An 18,124-nucleotide genomic window follows, 5' to 3' on the forward strand; every position below is an offset into this window, starting at 1 on the left:
AAATAGAATTGTCAATTGCCTTATCTTGATAGACTAATTGGACTCCAGTATTTCATGGACATGCAAAGCAAAGCCGATGTTACAGTTTGAAGAGAAAAGTAGTGATTGTATTGTTTGCGTTCAAGTCATAGTAGCTTGTCAACATAAAACCCATATTATAAATAAAAATGAAAACTTATATCTCCAAACGAACCTAGCCGCCACCGTTTAAAAAGGAAACCACCTGTTCCCTAGCTAGAACAAGAAAACACGTGGTGTCTGTAGTAGAATAAAAGGAGAAAAAAAAAGACTAAAATTCCTGCCAAGGTTGGTGAAGCGAGAAAGCCCCATGCATATATAAGCCCTGCTCACCCTCCCAGCAAAGCACACCTCTCGCTCACACCAAAATCACCCACCAGCACCATCACCAGCATCGTAGAGATCGATGGGCTCCACCGCCGCCGACATGGCCGCGTCCGCCGACGAGGAGGCGTGCATGTTCGCCCTCCAGCTCGCCTCCTCGTCGATCCTCCCGATGACGCTGAAGAACGCCATCGAGCTTGGCCTCCTGGAGATCCTGGTGGCCGCTGGCGGCAAGTCGCTGACCCCGACCGAGGTCGCCGCCAAGCTCCCGTCCGCGGCGAACCCGGAAGCGCCGGACATGGTAGACCGCATGCTCCGGCTGCTGGCGTCGTACAACGTCGTGACGTGCCTGGTGGAGGAGGGCAAGGACGGCCGCCTCTCCCGGAGCTACGGCGCCCCGCCCGTGTGCAAGTTCCTCACCCCCAACGAGGACGGCGTCTCCATGGCGGCGCTCGCGCTCATGAACCAGGACAAGGTCCTCATGGAGAGCTGGTGAGTCTCTCAGTGGAGTTAGTTAGTTTCTGTAGATCGTTCCTCTTCTTACCTTGCCCATTTCCTGTCGCTGGCGTACATCATAACTGACTTTCTTCTTTGCCAAATTGAGCTTCACTAACATGATAGTACGTAGTTCTAAATCAGTGATAGTAGGAGCTAGAGGACCTCAGCGTTATTCGGCGTGCGTTAGTTAGCTAAAAATATTTCTGGACACTGCTTTGCCGTACGTGTGCACCGTAGACAGAGTAGAAACTGATCGAGGTTACCTCTAACTGACAATTGCATCTAGTTGCCTGTCGCGCGCGGAACACAAGTGGCAACAAGAGCACACATGCAGAATTATTGCCTGCTAGTACTGGTTGCACACCAACTCCCATTACTTGGATAGCAAGATAATGTTTTCATGCCAATCGTAATTCACACGATGGTATATACAGTACTTCTTGTGAATAAAATGTGTTCTCCCAATCAATCCTCAGGTACTACCTCAAGGACGCGGTGCTTGACGGTGGCATCCCGTTCAACAAGGTGTACGGCATGTCGGCGTTCGAGTACAACGGCACGGACCCGCGCTTCAACCGCGTCTTCAACCAAGCGATGAATAACCACTCCATCATCATCACCAAGAAGCTCCTCGAGCTCTACCACGGCTTCCAGGGCCTCGGCACCCTCGTCGACGTCGCCGGCGGCGTCGGCGCCACCGTGGCCGCCATCGCCGCCCACTACCCTTCCATCAAGGGGGTCAACTTCGACCTCCCCCACGTAATCTCCGAGGCGCTACCATTCCCGGGCGTCACCCACGTCGGCGGCGACATGTTCAAGGAGGTGCCCTCGGGCGACGCCATCCTCATGAAGTGGATCCTCCACGACCGGAGTGACCAGCACTGCGCCACGCTGCTCAAGAACTGCTACGACGCGCTGCCGGCGCACGGCAAGGTCGTGCTCGTCGAGTGCATCCTGCCGGTCAACCCGGAGGCCAAGCCCAGCTCGCAGGGGGTGTTCCACGTCGACATGATTATGCTCGCGCACAGCCCCGGAGGCAGGGAGAGGTACGAGAGGGAGTTCGAGGCCCTCGCCAGGGAGCTGGATTCGCCGGTGTGAAGTCCACATACATCTATGCCACCACGTGGGCCATCGAGTTCACCAAGTAGATGAGATCCGTCCCTCCATCCGATCCGGGCAACGTCCCACCGATATGAGGCAACGTCCCTGCATCCATTCTGTATTCTATCGGTGTCAACAATTTCAAAGCATCAATTTCATATATAATAGAGTTTGATGTTAATACATATCAGTGTCAACAATACAAGATTCAACATAATATATTCTAACATGGAGGGAAAATAAGGTAAGTTTGATCTTTATCATTTCGACCGGATAAAAAGTGAGAGTTATAGTCTATGATCCCCAAATGTTCTCTGAATTCATTTAATAATGAGAAAATTGTATTCGTATTTAAATTGGGTACATAACCTTTCTAGAACTCTCAAAAAGTAAGAGCATGAATATATACCATGGATCAACCATTAAAATTCCATGTACAACAATTATAAACAACCTAAAGTGCTCTTGCCAATTCAGTATGAGCAAGATGCATTTTGTAGCAACCAGGGCATGATGAAACAGAATCAAAAAAACATAAAACTGATCATGTACACTGAATCGTGCGCAACTTCCTAAACATAGCTCAGCTTTGAGTTTCACCAAATTTAATAGATCCATCCCCTCCATCGAGTATGTCTTCACCTTTTTTTTGGACAATTATACCTTGTAAGAAAGACGATCCAAGAATCAAAATCATTTATTAATTACTTGATGTGCCCGGTTACAATTTCATTGTAAAAGTAGCAAAAATTGGTTTCGGAAAATGTAAATAGAAGTGAAGGAGGTAAACCCTAGGTTCAACTGTTTTAGTGTGGCGTAGTAAGCACAAGTGTAACCCCACTTCCATAATAGCATAATGAAGGTTGGTTCCGTAAGAAATTGAATACACTAACACATCAATATCGTCGTTTGCCTGCTGTTTCGCGGCGGCTCACCGGACCGTTGCTAGGTCCGGAGGCCCACAGGAACGACGACACAATCAGCCTCGGCGGTGCGGCCGCCAGAGTAAGGACGTGTCTGAGGGTCTTCCCAATCCCGGGCCACCCAGGACCCATGCATCGATCTTCAGCGAGCGGTGCTGCCTTCCTCATCCTGCCCGACGGGAGGAACGGAGCAGTCTCTCGAATCTAGAGCGTGGATTAGGAAGCGGGAGCTTTTCCAGTCGATAGCTCCGCTGTCCTGACTTGGACTGCTGGGTGTCTTCACGAATTACTTCAAGAAAAGGCTAGCTACTCGATTTGCTTCTCATTGAGCACTTGAATGTTACTAGAGTATGACCCATCGGTCCAGAGGCTAGCTACTCGATTTTCTTCTCATTGAGCACTTGAATTGAATGTTACTGGAGTATGATCAATCGGTCAAAAGGCTAGCTAGCTGAAGCCTTCCGTATTGCCTCTGTTTGAAGCCACGCCCAGTCAGCTAGATGCCCCCCCTTGATTTAACCTTTACATCAGACTGAGATTCAGGTATTCATTGATGCCATCCTTTATTTGGTTGCTGGTTAACTCAACTTGAATTTTCCATCATGGGCACTGGACTGCGGAGTTTTAGCAACACAAGGATATATATGAGTTTCTTTGAAGCACTGAAATTGACTGACACTTCTCGTGACACACTTTGTCCGTCAAACAATTTTTTCAAACTACAGACTAACAATACAGACCTGGCTATCGTGGTTCTCAAACATTACTAAATCATTAGTCTCTGGTGTCATAACTTATAAGTGCACGATCCATGGACCGAGAGTTTCATTAGAATCACAAGCAATCAACCTATGAGAAGTACTTCAGCTTTCTATATTAGGGTTCATATTGGTTCCGTCATAAATCATAGTTGGTGACCTGTTATGATGGGCTGCTCACCAAGTGATGATCTACACTCTTCACTCTGAAAAGAAGAATCTGTGCTCCCTTTCAATACTGCTAAACCATGCACATTATTCGTGGATTCGCTTGAAGAATTTAAATAGGCCTTCTCTCAACATTTGAAGAACATGATTGGCTGGAAGACCGCTTATGATTATACTATTATGATGGTCAGACATCACTTCTAGGTTCAAATTTGTGCAATGTTTAATCTGCTATTCTTGTTCTATTTGTTTTTCATTCACACAAAACTTTGTGGATATTTTGAGTTCCTTGTACTTCCTGCACTTACGGCTTATATTAGATGCTACACATATGTGTTGCCGTAGTAGCTCGCTGTTTTCATGTTAGTATATTTCTAGATCAAAATCTGCATCAGTGCATGGATCATGACACTAACATACATTCAATCAAATTGATTGAGATATATTCAAATTATGGATTCCTTTGTTTCATGAAACTTGCACCGGTTGATATGGAATTTTGTATTTTTCACTTCGGTTGTAGATCTCTTACCAAATTAGTATGCTTTGCAGCCGCTGTTGAGCTTCCTACCGCCGCCCACCGGCCTCGCCGCCGGCCACACGGTGAAGCTTGGTATATATGCCCACTTTTGAAGATTGTCTTAAAGAACAAGTAATCGAGAAAGGGTGGATCATGTGATAATGGCTAGCTGCGGGTATGCCGGAGGCTACCATGTGCCAAAGGGGTCCCATGCTTGGTTTTTCATGTGTATATGTCCTAAACAAACCTAAAACAATGAAAAAGTACATTGGTGGAACCTCGCATGGAGAAATCTAGGGGGTAGACCCGCCGGGGCACACATACCGCTGTTTTTGGGGAGAGGAGGGGGAGAATGACCGTCGGAGCACCGGAATCCCACCAAATCTTGCATGTGGACCTATGATATGTGTGAAATTATGGTGGAAGGTTTAATGGTGTAAAAATAGCTCCCCGGTGTGACCTTCCTCACATTTGGGCGATAACACTTGATAGATTTTCCGAAGTGCGGATTGCTCCGAAACCCTGATATATGTGGGGGGATGAAGATGGATAGTACTTTTATATTGCAAATAGTATGTGTATATACACATTGTATTAAGTAGCACTAATAAATAGTCATCAAAAAGTAAAACTAATTAAAAAATAAATATAAGTATTAGATGAAATAAAACAAAAAGAAAAACAAATGAAATGTCATATGTGGCATGGCAAAGGCAAAACACACGAAAAAGGCTGCGTTGCCGTGCATCCCATCTGGGTGCACGGCAAAGGGTGAAGCACGGCAATGCCCAACAGCTTTGCCGTGCACCGAATCTTTGCAGTGCGGTGTGTTGGGCCATTGCCGTGGTGATTTCTTTGCCGTGTGCTCCCTTCAGATGTTGTCGCGCGCCTTTTCTTTGGCGTGAGTTATGCTCGGTGCACAGGACAAAGAAATATTTTCCGTGCGTGGGCTCACGGCAATGATTTCCTTCACAGCAGCCCCTGTTTTTCCCGTGGTGACTGGTTGGTGATGCTGAAGGACGTCGCACTGGCGCCGGCGGCAAATGACACAGCCAGCAGGAGAATGAGCGTCGATGAGGAGGTAGCCATGGTTTGTTATACATGTACTTGTTTTGCTTGATGTACTGGTCGAACTTGCAATGTACTACAGTGAAAAGTCAGGCGATCTACTTTTCAACGTAGATACCCCAGCCGAGTTACCAACACGAGCTGAGAATATTTTTTCGATTAAGGGAATATATTAATATCAAACGACACCAATTACACACAGCCTCTACAACAACGCCCCACCCTAATGGCAGTACGGACGCACACAACCAAAAAGAGTAAAGAAAACTAAGAAATAAAAGTCCCGCTACAACCTTTTAGACCTAGCAACAGCAATACAACCACTACCGTGACAACACCTGAAGTACAGACAGAAAATACATATACGTAGCTTCGCTCGGTCGACAGGCTGCACCTGGCTCGATCTCGACTTCACAATCTCCATCGGCGTTTACTTTCTGTCATCCTTACATTGGTTGGAAGAAAATCGAAACGGTTGTAGTCACTTTGTGCTGGAAAATACTTTGAGTTTGACAGAGACAACATGATCTTTTTTTGGAAAAGGGGAAGCCCCAGATTCTACATCAAAATGGTATGTATGCGTCCTATTATTACATTATTGGAATTTGTTTAACAACTCTTATAAATCTTGGATCGCATAATGCTAATACATGAATTAGCAAAAGAAAAATATGAAATAACATGCAGGGCCTTTGTATCAACATGTTAATGTTCCATCGAACCGACAACCGCACCGGTTGTATATATCCCGTGCAACCGTTGCCATGAGGCTGCACTCAAAATGCATGGAAAAAATGCATAGAGATTGGACCACCATGAGTTTTTTTCATTTTTTAGAGATGAAATCATTTTTCACATGTCATATAACCCAAAGTAAAGCACACCCATTTAACCGGTTCCAAAATATATTCTAAACAATAGTAATTTGAAAATAATGAAAGCCATATGCACGATTCTCCACAAAATCGATCTTTGCAAATGAAGGTGAAATAGGAATTATCAATTGCCTTATCTTCATAGTCGATCTAATTGGACTCCAGTATTTCATGGGACATGCAAAGCAAAGCCGATGTTACAAGTTTGAAGAGAAAAGTAGTGATTGTATTGTTTGCGTTCAAGTCATAGTACGTAGCGTGTCAAGCTAAAACCCATATTTTAAATAAAATGAAAAACTTATCTTTACTATTAAATTGCAATAGGTGACTGCCTGGTGTCACATATGGGCCTATTATTTTCTAGGCCTAAAGTTCGCGAAACGACACCAGAGTCGAGCCCGTTATCTGGGCCAAAATAAAAAAAACAAGTGATCCAACACACGACCCATCGCACGTGGTTTGAACAAACGGACCGGACATGCTTTGCTACGTATCGTATGTGGCAGAAACAAAAAGAAAGAAAAAAAGAATTCTACTTGGAGTACTACTAGACTGGAGATACACGCGGACTGGAAATGTAACGGAGATACACGCGGACTGGAAGCTCGGGAGCGCGGCAGACAAGTTCTTGGCAGACCCGGACCAGACTAGAGGCGACCCGCCGCTCCGCTCGTGTGCATGGGCAACAGGGCGGTTCTGCGTTCGCCTGCATATGCATAGTGCACAAATTCGATAGTCTGTTTAGCACAGGGGCAGTTTACATAATCTTGCCTCTAGCAACTACCAATTCCAATTAGCTGATGACTGCGCTTTTAGAGCCCCTCATAGGCACCGGCAGGGACGCCGGCACTGCCGTATAGGGGCGCCGGTGTGGGAACAGTCTACTCAAATTTAAACTAAAAACCTAAAAAAAATCTAGCGGTGGCGTGCACCGAAGACGCTGAAGACGAGGTCCTCGCCGTTGTCGCCATCGTCGTTGGATGTCCCGAAGGACCAGTCTTCGTCGTCGTCCTCCTCCTCCTTTGGCGCCGGTGGCTCGAAAGGTTCGGCGAGTTCAATGAAGTTGGCGCCGTGGTCCCTTGCGGACCACATCGCCGCCTGCCGCGAGTCCATCGTTATCTACCGGTAGTCCTCCTCGATCGAGCGGCCGACAATGAAGTTTTGGCCGGGGAACTCCTCCGGGTCGTCGCCACCACAGAGGACCGCCTGCGCCTCCTTCTCCTAGCATTTCTCCTTCGCCGATGGAGGTGGTGGCGAGACCGCGGCGTCCTCCTCCTTGAGGTGGCGGTGTTGGCCCGACCCCGTCGTCCAACAGGCTAGAGCCGAAGACGCGCGCCTCGCCCCGTCGCGGTCGTCGGCTGCTGACAATCCGGTGCGGGAGCTCCCGAACGGCGTCGTCCTTGCCGGCGCTCGCGAGGCGGCGCCTCCGGCGCCATGCACTCCGCCTGCGGGAAGTAACGTGGGACGCGCATACGCTTCCCCCGCTTGTTGATGAGGGCGCGCATCTTTGGTTCTGCCAGTGGCGGCGGTGGCACGACGAAGCCGGTGTTGGAGACTTGCCGCCCGTGCGGCAGCTTGTACTGTACTGGCACAGGGATGCGCTGCCAGTACAGTACATCCGCCCTCGTCGTAGGTAAGTTGCAGCGAGCGGAACACGCCGCCGACCTTGTCGTAGTGCAACATCGCATTGGTGGGGTAAGTGGGAGCGGTGTTTTTAGCGCGGCGTCTGCGACAATGGCTGCTAGGGTTGGAAGACGGGGAAGAAGAGAAGTGCACGCCGGTTGGGTTTTACGGGAGGCGGCAGACACGCATTGAAGGTGTATGTGGAAGGTGGGTGGGCGCCGCGTGGCCAATCGCCACCCTCGTTGCCTCTTCGGTTTCCGTGTGGGAGGCCATTAACACCGACGACCAACCTTCACTCATCGCTTCCGATGCGAACCGTCGCGTCTTCTCGCTGACAAGGTGTCCCTAACCATGAAAACCGTCATGCCGCGAGGGGCCGGCACGGGGTTGCCGGCGTTTCTATTGGGTTCGAAAAAGCACCGGCGCTTTTTGGGGCACGCCGGTGCGAGCCAATTTTCGATACCGGCCCCCAAAATACTATCGGGACCGCTATTAAGACCGCCGGTGGAGATACTCTTAGATGCCAAGTTTTAAAGTATAGTGTTGAATTATATTGTATTGGAGGGTTTGTTTCTAGACATAACATAAGTTATGTTAGAAACAACGCTCGCAAACAACACAAAATTAGCTGAACCTCGGGGTGGCTTTAAAACTAGAAGTAGAAGAATCGGGATATGGCAAATCAATGATATAAGGCAGTACGGTCGTCACCTTACGTACTACAAATAGAGAAGTTTTAGCTACAGATTTATTCGTATCTAGAAAAACCCAAAAAAATTAGGACGTACTAAGTAATTAATTTTTTGTTGGAATATTACATGGTTATCACTTTTAGTGCATATGAACTTTTATGTGTATTATGTTTATGATAAAAAGATTCAAAACTAACGTCTCGTAGCAACGCATGAGCATTTAACTAGGTATTATAGTTAATGTTTTCTCGTTTTTAAGTAAAAATTTAATTGTCGTTTTTTTCGCAGCAACGCGCAGCAAAAGAACCTTAGCCGCCACCGTTTAAAAAGGAAACCACCTGCTCCCTAGCTAGAACAAGAAAACACGTGGTGTGAATTCTACACTTACGCGCAGATATCTTACAGAATCACGTACGGACACAACGTGGAGCAGTGCAATTGGAGCAAAGAAGGTTGGCAGTTGAGGAAAAAACGCGAGCACGAACCAGAGATTCACACGTCTGCGCGTAACATCATTTCCGTAAGAACTTGTCCGTAGGTTCAGCATTAACCGTAGAATAAAAGGAGAACCTAGCTAGAACAAGAACCTAGCCGCCACGCCACCGTTTAAATAGGTATGGTAGAATAAAAGGAGAAAAAAAAAAGACTAAAATTCCTGCCAAGCAGGTTGGTGAAGCGAGAAAGCCCCATGCATATATAAGCCCTGCTCACCCTCCCAGCAAAGCACACCTCTCGCTCACACCAAAATCACCCACCAGCATCGTAGAGATCGATGGGCTCCACCGCCGCCGACATGGCCGCGTCCGCCGACGAGGAGGCGTGCATGTTCGCCCTCCAGCTCGCCTCCTCGTCGATCCTCCCGATGACGCTGAAGAACGCCATCGAGCTTGGCCTCCTGGAGATCCTGGTGGCCGCCGGCGGCAAGTCGCTGACCCCGACCGAGGTCGCCGCCAAGCTCCCGTCCGCGACGAACCCGGAAGCGCCGGACATGGTAGACCGCATGCTCCGGCTGCTGGCGTCGTACAACGTCGTGACGTGCCTGGTGGAGGAGGGCAAGGACGGCCGCCTCTCCCGGAGCTACGGCGCCGCGCCCGTGTGCAAGTTCCTCACCCCCAACGAGGACGGCGTCTCCATGGCGGCGCTCGCGCTCATGAACCAGGACAAGGTCCTCATGGAGAGCTGGTGAGTCTCTCAGTGGAGTTAGTTAGTTTCTGTAGATCGTTCCTCTTCTTACCTTGCCCATTTCCTGTCGCTGGCGTACATCATAACTGACTTTCTTCTTTGCCAAATTGAGCTTCACTAACATGATAGTACGTAGTTCTAAATCAGTGATAGTAGGAGCTAGAGGACCTCAGGGTTATTCGGCGTGCGTTAGTTAGCTAAAAATATTTCTGGACACTGCTTTGCCGTACGTGTGCACCGTAGACAGAGTAGAAACTGATCGAGGTTACCTCTAATTGACAATTGCATCTAGTTGCCTGTCGCGCGCGGAACACAAGTGGCAACAAGAGCACACATGCAGAATTATTGCCTGCTAGTACTGGTTGCACACCAACTCCCATTACTTGGATAGCAAGATAATGTGTTCATGCCAATCGTAATTCACACGATGGTATATACAGTACTTCTTGTGAATAAAATGTGTTCTCCCAATCAATCCTCAGGTACTACCTCAAGGACGCGGTGCTTGACGGTGGCATCCCGTTCAACAAGGTGTACGGCATGTCGGCGTTCGAGTACAACGGCACGGACCTGCGCTTCAACCGCGTCTTCAACCAAGCGATGAATAACCACTCCATCATCATCACCAAGAAGCTCCTCGAGCTCTACCACGGCTTCCAGGGCCTCGGCACCCTCGTCGACGTCGCCGGTGGCGTCGGCGCCACTGTGGCCGCCATCGCCGCCCACTACCCTTCCATCAAGGGGGTCAACTTCGACCTCCCCCACGTAATCTCCGAGGCGCTACCATTCCCGGGCGTCACCCACGTCGGCGGCGACATGTTCAAGGAGGTACCCTCGGGCGACGCCATCCTCATGAAGTGGATCCTCCACGACTGGAGTGACCAGCACTGCGCCACGCTGCTCAAGAACTGCTACGACGCGCTGCCGGCGCACGGCAAGGTCGTGCTCATCGAGTGCATCCTGCCGGTCAACCCGGAGGCCAAGCCCAGCTCGCAGGGGGTGTTCCACGTCGACATGATTATGCTCGCGCACAGCCCCGGAGGCAGGGAGAGGTACGAGAGGGAGTTCGAGGCCCTCGCCAGGGGAGCTGGATTCGCCGGTGTGAAGTCCACATACATCTATGCCACCACGTGGGCCATCGAGTTCACCAAGTAGATGAGATCCGTCCCTCCATCCGATCCAGGCAACGTCCCACCGATATGAGGCAACGTCCCTGCATCCATTCTGAATTCTATCAGTGTCAACAATTTCAAAGCATCAATTTCATATATAATAGAGTTTGATGTTAATACATATCAGTGTCAACAATACAAGATTCAACATAATATATTCTAACATGGAGGGAAAATAAGCTAAGTTTGATCTTTATCATTTCGACCGGATAAAAAGTGAGAGTTATAGTCTATGATCCCCAAATGTTCTCTGAATTCATTTAATAATGAGAAAATTGTATTCGTATTTAAATTGGGTACATAACCTTTCTAGAACTCTCAAAAAGTAAGAGCATGAATATATACCATGGATCAACCATTAAAATTCCATGTACAACAATTATAAACAACCTAAAGTGCTCTTGCCAATTCAGTATGAGCAAGATGCATTTTGTAGCAATCAGGGCATGATGAAACAGAATCAAAAAAACATAAAACTGATCATGTACACTGAATCGTGCGACACTTCCTAAACATAGCTCAGCTTTGAGTTTCACCAAATTAAATAGATCCATCCCCTCCATCGAGTATTTCTTCACCTTTTTTTTGGACAATTATACCTTGTAAGAAAGACGATCCAAGAATAAAAATCATTTATTAATTACTTGATGTGCCCGGTTACAATTTCATTGTAAAAGTAGCAAAAATTGGTTCGGAAAATGTAAATAGAAGTGAAGGAGGTAAACCCTAGGTTCAACTGTTTTAGTGTGGCGTAGTAAGCACAAGTGTAACCCCACTTCCATAATAGCACAATGAAGGTTGGTTCCGTAAGAAATTGAATACACTAACACATCAATATCGTAGTTTGCCTGCTGTTTCGCGGCGGCTCACCGGACCGTTGCTAGGTCCGGAGGCCCACAGAAACGACGACACAATCAGCCTCGGCGGTGCGGCCGCCAGAGTAAGGACACGTCTGAGGGTCTTCCCAATCCCGGGCCACCCAGGACCCATGCATCGATCTTCAGCGAGCGGTGCTGCCTTCCTCATCCTGCCCGACGGGAGGAACGAGCAGTCTCTCGAATCTAGAGCGTGGATTAGGAAGCGGGAGCTTTTCCATGTTAGAGTATATATCTGTATATTGTAGTTTCCCCATATGTTAGGGGGTTTTCTGCATATTTGCACTCGTACATGTACTATATATTGTGGCCTTTGGCCCCCTGGTAATACAACACGCATATTCCTCTAACATGGTATCGTAGCAAATTTTGGTCCTATTTTTCTTCTAGTTCGTGCGTGTCGGCTTGTTCCGCCGCCGCTATCTCTCCTTGGCCGCCGGCCGTCTCTCCCGCTGGTTCTCCTCCGGCCGTCTCTCCCGCTGATTCTCCCGCCAGCCCGCCTCGATTCCCGGTCGCCCGCCTCGGATTCCCCGCGCGAGGTCGCCCGCCCCGCTCCGGGTCGCCCGCTCCGCTCCCGCCTCGATTCCCCTGCTCCCGTGCGTGTGGCCGCCGCTCGTGGCCGTGCTCGTGATCTCCCTGGCCCGATCCCGCTCGTGGCCGTGCTCCCTGGCCGGATCTCTCCCTCCCATTCGTTTTCTCTCCCCGCGTGTGGCCGCCGATCGTGCCGTGTTCTCTGGCCCGATTTCTCCGATCTGTTTTCTCTGCAGTTGACTTAATCTGAAAAAAAAGCAAAAAGGAAAAAAAAAGCAAAAAAAAAAGAGAGCTATGTCTTCCGCTGTTCCCGCCCCTTCTTTGGGCCCACCTTCGGTACTTGGTATTTGTCCGCTGCCTCCGTGCATGACTGCTATCTATTCTTCGTCGCCTTTTGCGGCCTCTTCGCGCGGCTCTGCCCGCGCTTCGCCGACTTCGTCTATGTCGGCCTGCCGCTCTACATCGACTTTTGCGGCCTCTTCACGCGGCTCTGCCCGCACTTCACCGACTCCGTCTACGTCGGCTCGCCGCTCTTCACCGACTTTCGCGGCCTCTTCCCTCGGCTCTGGCCGTGCTTCGCTGATTTTGTCTCCCTCGGCCTGCCGCTCTACATCGACTTTTGCGGCCTCTTCACGCGGCTCTGCCCGCGCTTCGCCGACTTCGTCTATGTCGGCCTGCCGCTTGATACGTCTCCAACGTATCTATAATTTCCGATGTTCCATGCTTGTTTTATGACAATACCAACATGTTTTATGCACACTTTATGTCGTATTCGTGCATTTTCTGGAACTAACCTATTAACAAGATGCCGAAGTGCCAGTTCCTGTTTTCTGCTGTTTTTGGTTTCAGAAATCCTAGTAACGAAATATTCTCGGAATCGGACGAAATCAACGCCCAAGTTCCTATTTTCACCGGAAGCATCCAGAACACACGAGAACCGCCAGAGAAGGGGGACAGGGCCACCAAACCACACCCCGGCGCGGCCAGGGGGGGGGCCGCGCCCCCCTATGGTTTGGGCAGCCCGTGGCCCCTCCGACTCCGACTCTTCGCCTATTTAAGCCGTCATGACCTAAAACTTCGACACCGCTTGACGAAACTCCAGAAAGACTCCAGGGACGCCGCCACATCGCGAAACTCCAATTCGGGGGACAGAAGTCTCTGTTCCGGCACCCTGCCGGGACGGGGAATTGCCCCCGGAACCATCTCCACCGCCGTCTCCACCGCCATCTTCACCGCCATCGCTGCCTCCATGATGAGGAGGGAGTAATCCATCCCCGAGGCTGAGGGCTTCGCTGTAGCTATGTGGTTCATCTCTCTCCCATGTACCTCAATACAATAATCTCATGAGCTGCTTTACATGATTGAGATTCATATGAGTTTTGTATCACAATTCATCTATGTGCTACTCTAGTGATGTTATTAAAGTATTCTATTCCTCCTGCATGGTGTAAAGGTGACTAGTGTGTGCACTATGTGGTTCTTGTCGTAGGCTATGATCATGATCTCTTGTAGATTGTGAAGTTAACTATTACTATGATGGTATTGATGTGATCTATTTGGTTATGTTGATCTATCTTACACTATAAGGTTACTAAAATATGAACATTAATTGTGGAGCTTGTTAACTCCGGCATTGAGGGTTCGTGTAATCCTACGCAATGTGTTCATCATCCAACAAAAGTGTAGAGTATGCATTTATCTATTCTGTTATGTGATCAATGTTGAGAGTGTCCACTAGTGAAAGTGTAATCCCTAGGCCTTGTTCCTAAATACTGCTATCGCTACTTGTTTACTGTTTTACTGCGTTTCTACTGCTGCAATACTACCACCATCAACTACACGCCAGCAAGCTATTTTCTGGCACCGTTGCTACTGCTCATATATATTCATACCACCTGTATTTCACTATCTCTTCGCCGAACTAGTGCACCTATTAGGTGTGTTGGGGACACAAGAGACTTCTTGCTTTGTGGTTGCAGGGTTGCATGAGAGGGATATCTTTGACCTCTTCCTCCCCGAGTTCGATAAACCTTGGGTGATCCACTTAAGGGAAAACTTGCTGCTGTTCTACAAACCTCTCGCTCTTGGAGGCCCAACACTGTCTACAGGAAAGGAGGGGGAACGTAGACATCAAGCTATTTTCTGGCGCCGTTGCCGGGGAGGAAAGGTAAAAGGTACTCACACTCCGGATCTCGGCTACTAAGCTATTTACGCCGTTGTAAGTACTCGAAGCTATTTCCTTTAGATCCTGCAATTGCAACTTTTTGTTTCTTGTTTTACACTAGTTAGGCATAATGGAAAACAACAAAAAAATTGGTGAGCTTTTTAATCTTTTTCCTGATTTAGAATTGTTTGATGCGAAAATTAAAAAACCTATGGAACCTTATTTGCATGCTAGTAGCGATGTTATTAGTATGAATGCAATTACTGCTAATGCTATGGAGAAGTCTAAGCTTGGGGAAGCTAGTTTTTGTGATATTTTTAGCTTCCCATCTTTAGGGGAGAAAATTTGTTCTGATAATGCTTTATCTCCCATATGCAATAACTCTAATGATGCTTGTGATATTTTAAATCCACCTGCTGAAAGTATTCCGTATAAAATACCTATGAAAATTATTGAACGTGTTATGGATAACCACTATAAAGGGGATGGAACCTGTCCATCCTAGAGATCATTTATCGTTTTTGCACGAATTATGCGGGTTATTCAAGTGTGCAGGTATCTCTATGGATGAAGTGAAGAAGAAGCTATTCTCCGTTTCGCTGTCTGGTAAAGCGGCGCATTGGTATAAATTGTTGGAGAATAGACATTCTCTTGGTTGGGAGGAAATTGCATCTCTCTTTTATTCTAAATTTTATCCTCCTCATGAAGTGCATATTGATAGGAATTATATTTATAACTTTTATCCTCGTGATGGAGAGAGTATTTCTCAAGCGTGTGGGAGATTGAAATCACTAATGCTCAAATATCCCATTCATGAGCTCCGCCGTAATGTTATTATTAATAATTTTTATGCGAGGCTTTCAGGACAACACAAGGACTATCTGGACGCGTGTTCGGGGGGATCTTTCACAAGCAAGGAGGTTGAAGCTAGGTGGGATCTTCTTGATCGGATTGAGGACAACGCTGAAGGATGGGAGAACGACAAAGGTAAAGAGTTAGGTATAAATTATGATTATGAATGCATTGAAGCTTTTATGGATACCGATAAATTTCGAAATATGAGTGCTACTTATGGTCTTGACTCTCAAGTTGCTGCAAATCTTTATAAATCCTTTGCTTCTCATTTTGAATTGCCTAAGAAGAATTTTGATAAGTATCATGAACCTTTTAAAGAGGCTTGCATGAAGAATGAAATTGTTGTTAATTATTGCAATAAGCATGCTCAAACTCCTAAGAATGCTATTTCCTATAAGCATGTTAATTTTTGTGGAATGCATAGGCCTTGTGGAATTAATCAAGTTAAAGATGAATATTGCATCCATCATATTAATGAAAAAACTAGAAAGTGGTCTAGGGCTCTAGATGATCTTGGTAAAAAAGTTTGTGCCCTCTATCCTTTTATTTGTGAAGTTTGCCATGAAGTGGGTCATTTTAATTTTCAATGCTCTTCCGATGATATTTTGAACCCAATGAGTGCTGCAAATTTTTATTGTGATGATGAAATTACTCCTAATCAACATGATGAACTTACTTTATTTTTGGGGTGTGAAGAACTGTCGAGAAAAATCTCTTTGTTACATATGAGTGATCTTGATATTGATGATGTCCTGCATGGGTGTTTTTCTTATTGCATTGATAATAGCCATACAAATACTTACATACAAAATATTTTAGAAGATGACACCTTGCCAAAATATGATAGGACCGCTGTGTGTTTTCAACTAATTAATGAAAAGGAGGGATCCTCCCAAGTTTCTTCTATTGTTTCTGAAAGTAAATCAGGTTATGCGGACAAGCTACCCTTCAAGCCTCTTCCTCCTAAAGAAGGGAACGAGGAGAAGGAAGAGAAGAAGAAGAAGAAGAAGGGAACGAAGAAGAAGAAGAAGAAGAAGAAGAAGGAGAATAAAAAGAAAGAGGTAACGGCGTATCCCCGCGTGAATGAGATAACGCTAGGTAACCGTAAGTATGTTGCTCCTAATGATTATTGTGATAATGAATCTGAATACGATGATCTTCCTATGCTCTCTACATACATTAGTGATCATGATTTGAATGAGCATACTACTTTTGATATTGCAAATCTCTGGGAAACTAATTCTGAAAATGATGATGATAATAATTGCCATAGTGTCAGTGCTATCCATGCTTCCTCCCAAAATGATATAGAAAGCTCTAAGCTTGGGGAAGAGGTGTTTGAAAATCCTTTTGCTACTGGTCATTATGTTCTTGATACATCTCCTTCTAATAACAATGATGGTATGGTCATAGATAAACCGACTGTGAAAGATAACTATTCTATTTCTTATGATGACACTGAGCCTCCGATCTTTGATGATTATTATAAAGAATGCTATGATATAGGTTATAACTACCCTTATGAAACTTGTCATAGTCATGATTGGATTACCAAAAACAATTCTTTTAATATGCAACTTGTTTACCATGTTCAAATTCTTGATAATAATCTCGCTCCAATTACTATTAATGAGAATAACTCTTCTTATGCCAAAATTAATGATATTTCTATGCATATGAACCATGATAAGAATGTTTTAAGTGATGGGTATATTGTGGATTTCATAAATGATGCTACTGAAAGTTATTATGAGAGAGGGAAATATGGTTATATGCATCTTAATAATATTAAGTTTCCCTCTTTATGTTGAGAATCTTGAAGTTACTCGTGTTTTATCCTCTTATGCTTGTCACTTTGTTCTTCATGAATTCATTTGTGTACAAGATTCCTCTTCATAGGAAGCATGTTAGACTTAAATGTGTTTTGAATTTGCCTCTTGAAGCTCTCTTTTGCTTCAAATACTATCTCTTGCAAGTGCACCATTAAAACTGCTGAGCCCATCTTAATGGCTATAAAGAAAGAACTTCTTGGGAGATAACCCATGTATTATTTTGCTACAGTACTTTGTTTTATATTTGTGTCTTGGAAGTTGTTTACTACTGTAGCAACCTCTCCTTATCTTAGTTTTGTGTTTTGTTGTGCCAAGTAAAGTCGTTGATAGAAAAGTTCATACTAGATTTGGATTACTGCGCAGTTTCAGTTTCTTTGCTGTCACGAATCTGGGCAAAATTCTCTGTAGGTAACTCAGAAAATTATGCCAATTTACGTGAGTGATCCTCAGATATGTACGCAACTTTCATTCAATTTGAGCATTTTCATTTGAGCAAGTCTGGTGCCATTTTAAAATTCGTCTTTACGGACTGTTCTGTTTTGACAGATTCTGCCTTTTATTTCGCATTGCCTCTTTTGCTATGTTGGATGAATTTCTTTGATCCATTAATGTCCAGTAGCATTATGCAATGTCCAGAAGTGTTAAGAATGATTGTGTCACCTCTGAACATGTTAATTTTTTATTGTGCACTAACCCTCTAATGAGTTGTTTCGAGTTTGGTGTGGAGGAAGTTTTCAAGGGTCAAGAGAGGAGGATGATATACTATGATCAAGAAGAGTGAAAAGTCTAAGCTTGGGGATGCCCCGGTGGTTCATCCCTGCATATTTCAAGAAGACTCAAGCATCTATGCTTGGGGATGCCCAAGGCATCCCCTTCTTCATCGACAAATTATCAGTGTTCCTTCTCTTGAAACTATATTTTTATTCGGTCACATCTTATGTACTT

At 46.1% G+C, this 18,124-nt stretch overlaps 1 protein-coding gene and 1 pseudogene across 1 annotated transcript; both read left to right on the forward strand.

The window, feature by feature from the left end:
* Positions 1 to 388: 388 nt before the first annotated feature.
* Positions 389 to 1,988, forward strand: LOC124654267 (annotated as a pseudogene).
* Positions 1,989 to 9,323: 7,335 nt separating this feature from the next.
* Positions 9,324 to 10,998, forward strand: LOC124654156 (flavone O-methyltransferase 1-like). Its single transcript, XM_047193185.1, has 2 exons — positions 9,324 to 9,750; positions 10,233 to 10,998. The coding sequence occupies exons 1-2, from the start codon at positions 9,341 to 9,343 to the stop codon at positions 10,903 to 10,905; spliced, it is 1,083 nt and encodes a 360-aa protein (XP_047049141.1). The 5' UTR covers positions 9,324 to 9,340; the 3' UTR covers positions 10,906 to 10,998.
* The last annotated feature ends 7,126 nt before the right edge of the window (positions 10,999 to 18,124 follow it).

The sequence above is a fragment of the Lolium rigidum genome, chromosome 5 (assembly GCF_022539505.1).
Source record: "Lolium rigidum isolate FL_2022 chromosome 5, APGP_CSIRO_Lrig_0.1, whole genome shotgun sequence".
NCBI lineage: Eukaryota > Viridiplantae > Streptophyta > Magnoliopsida > Poales > Poaceae > Lolium > Lolium rigidum.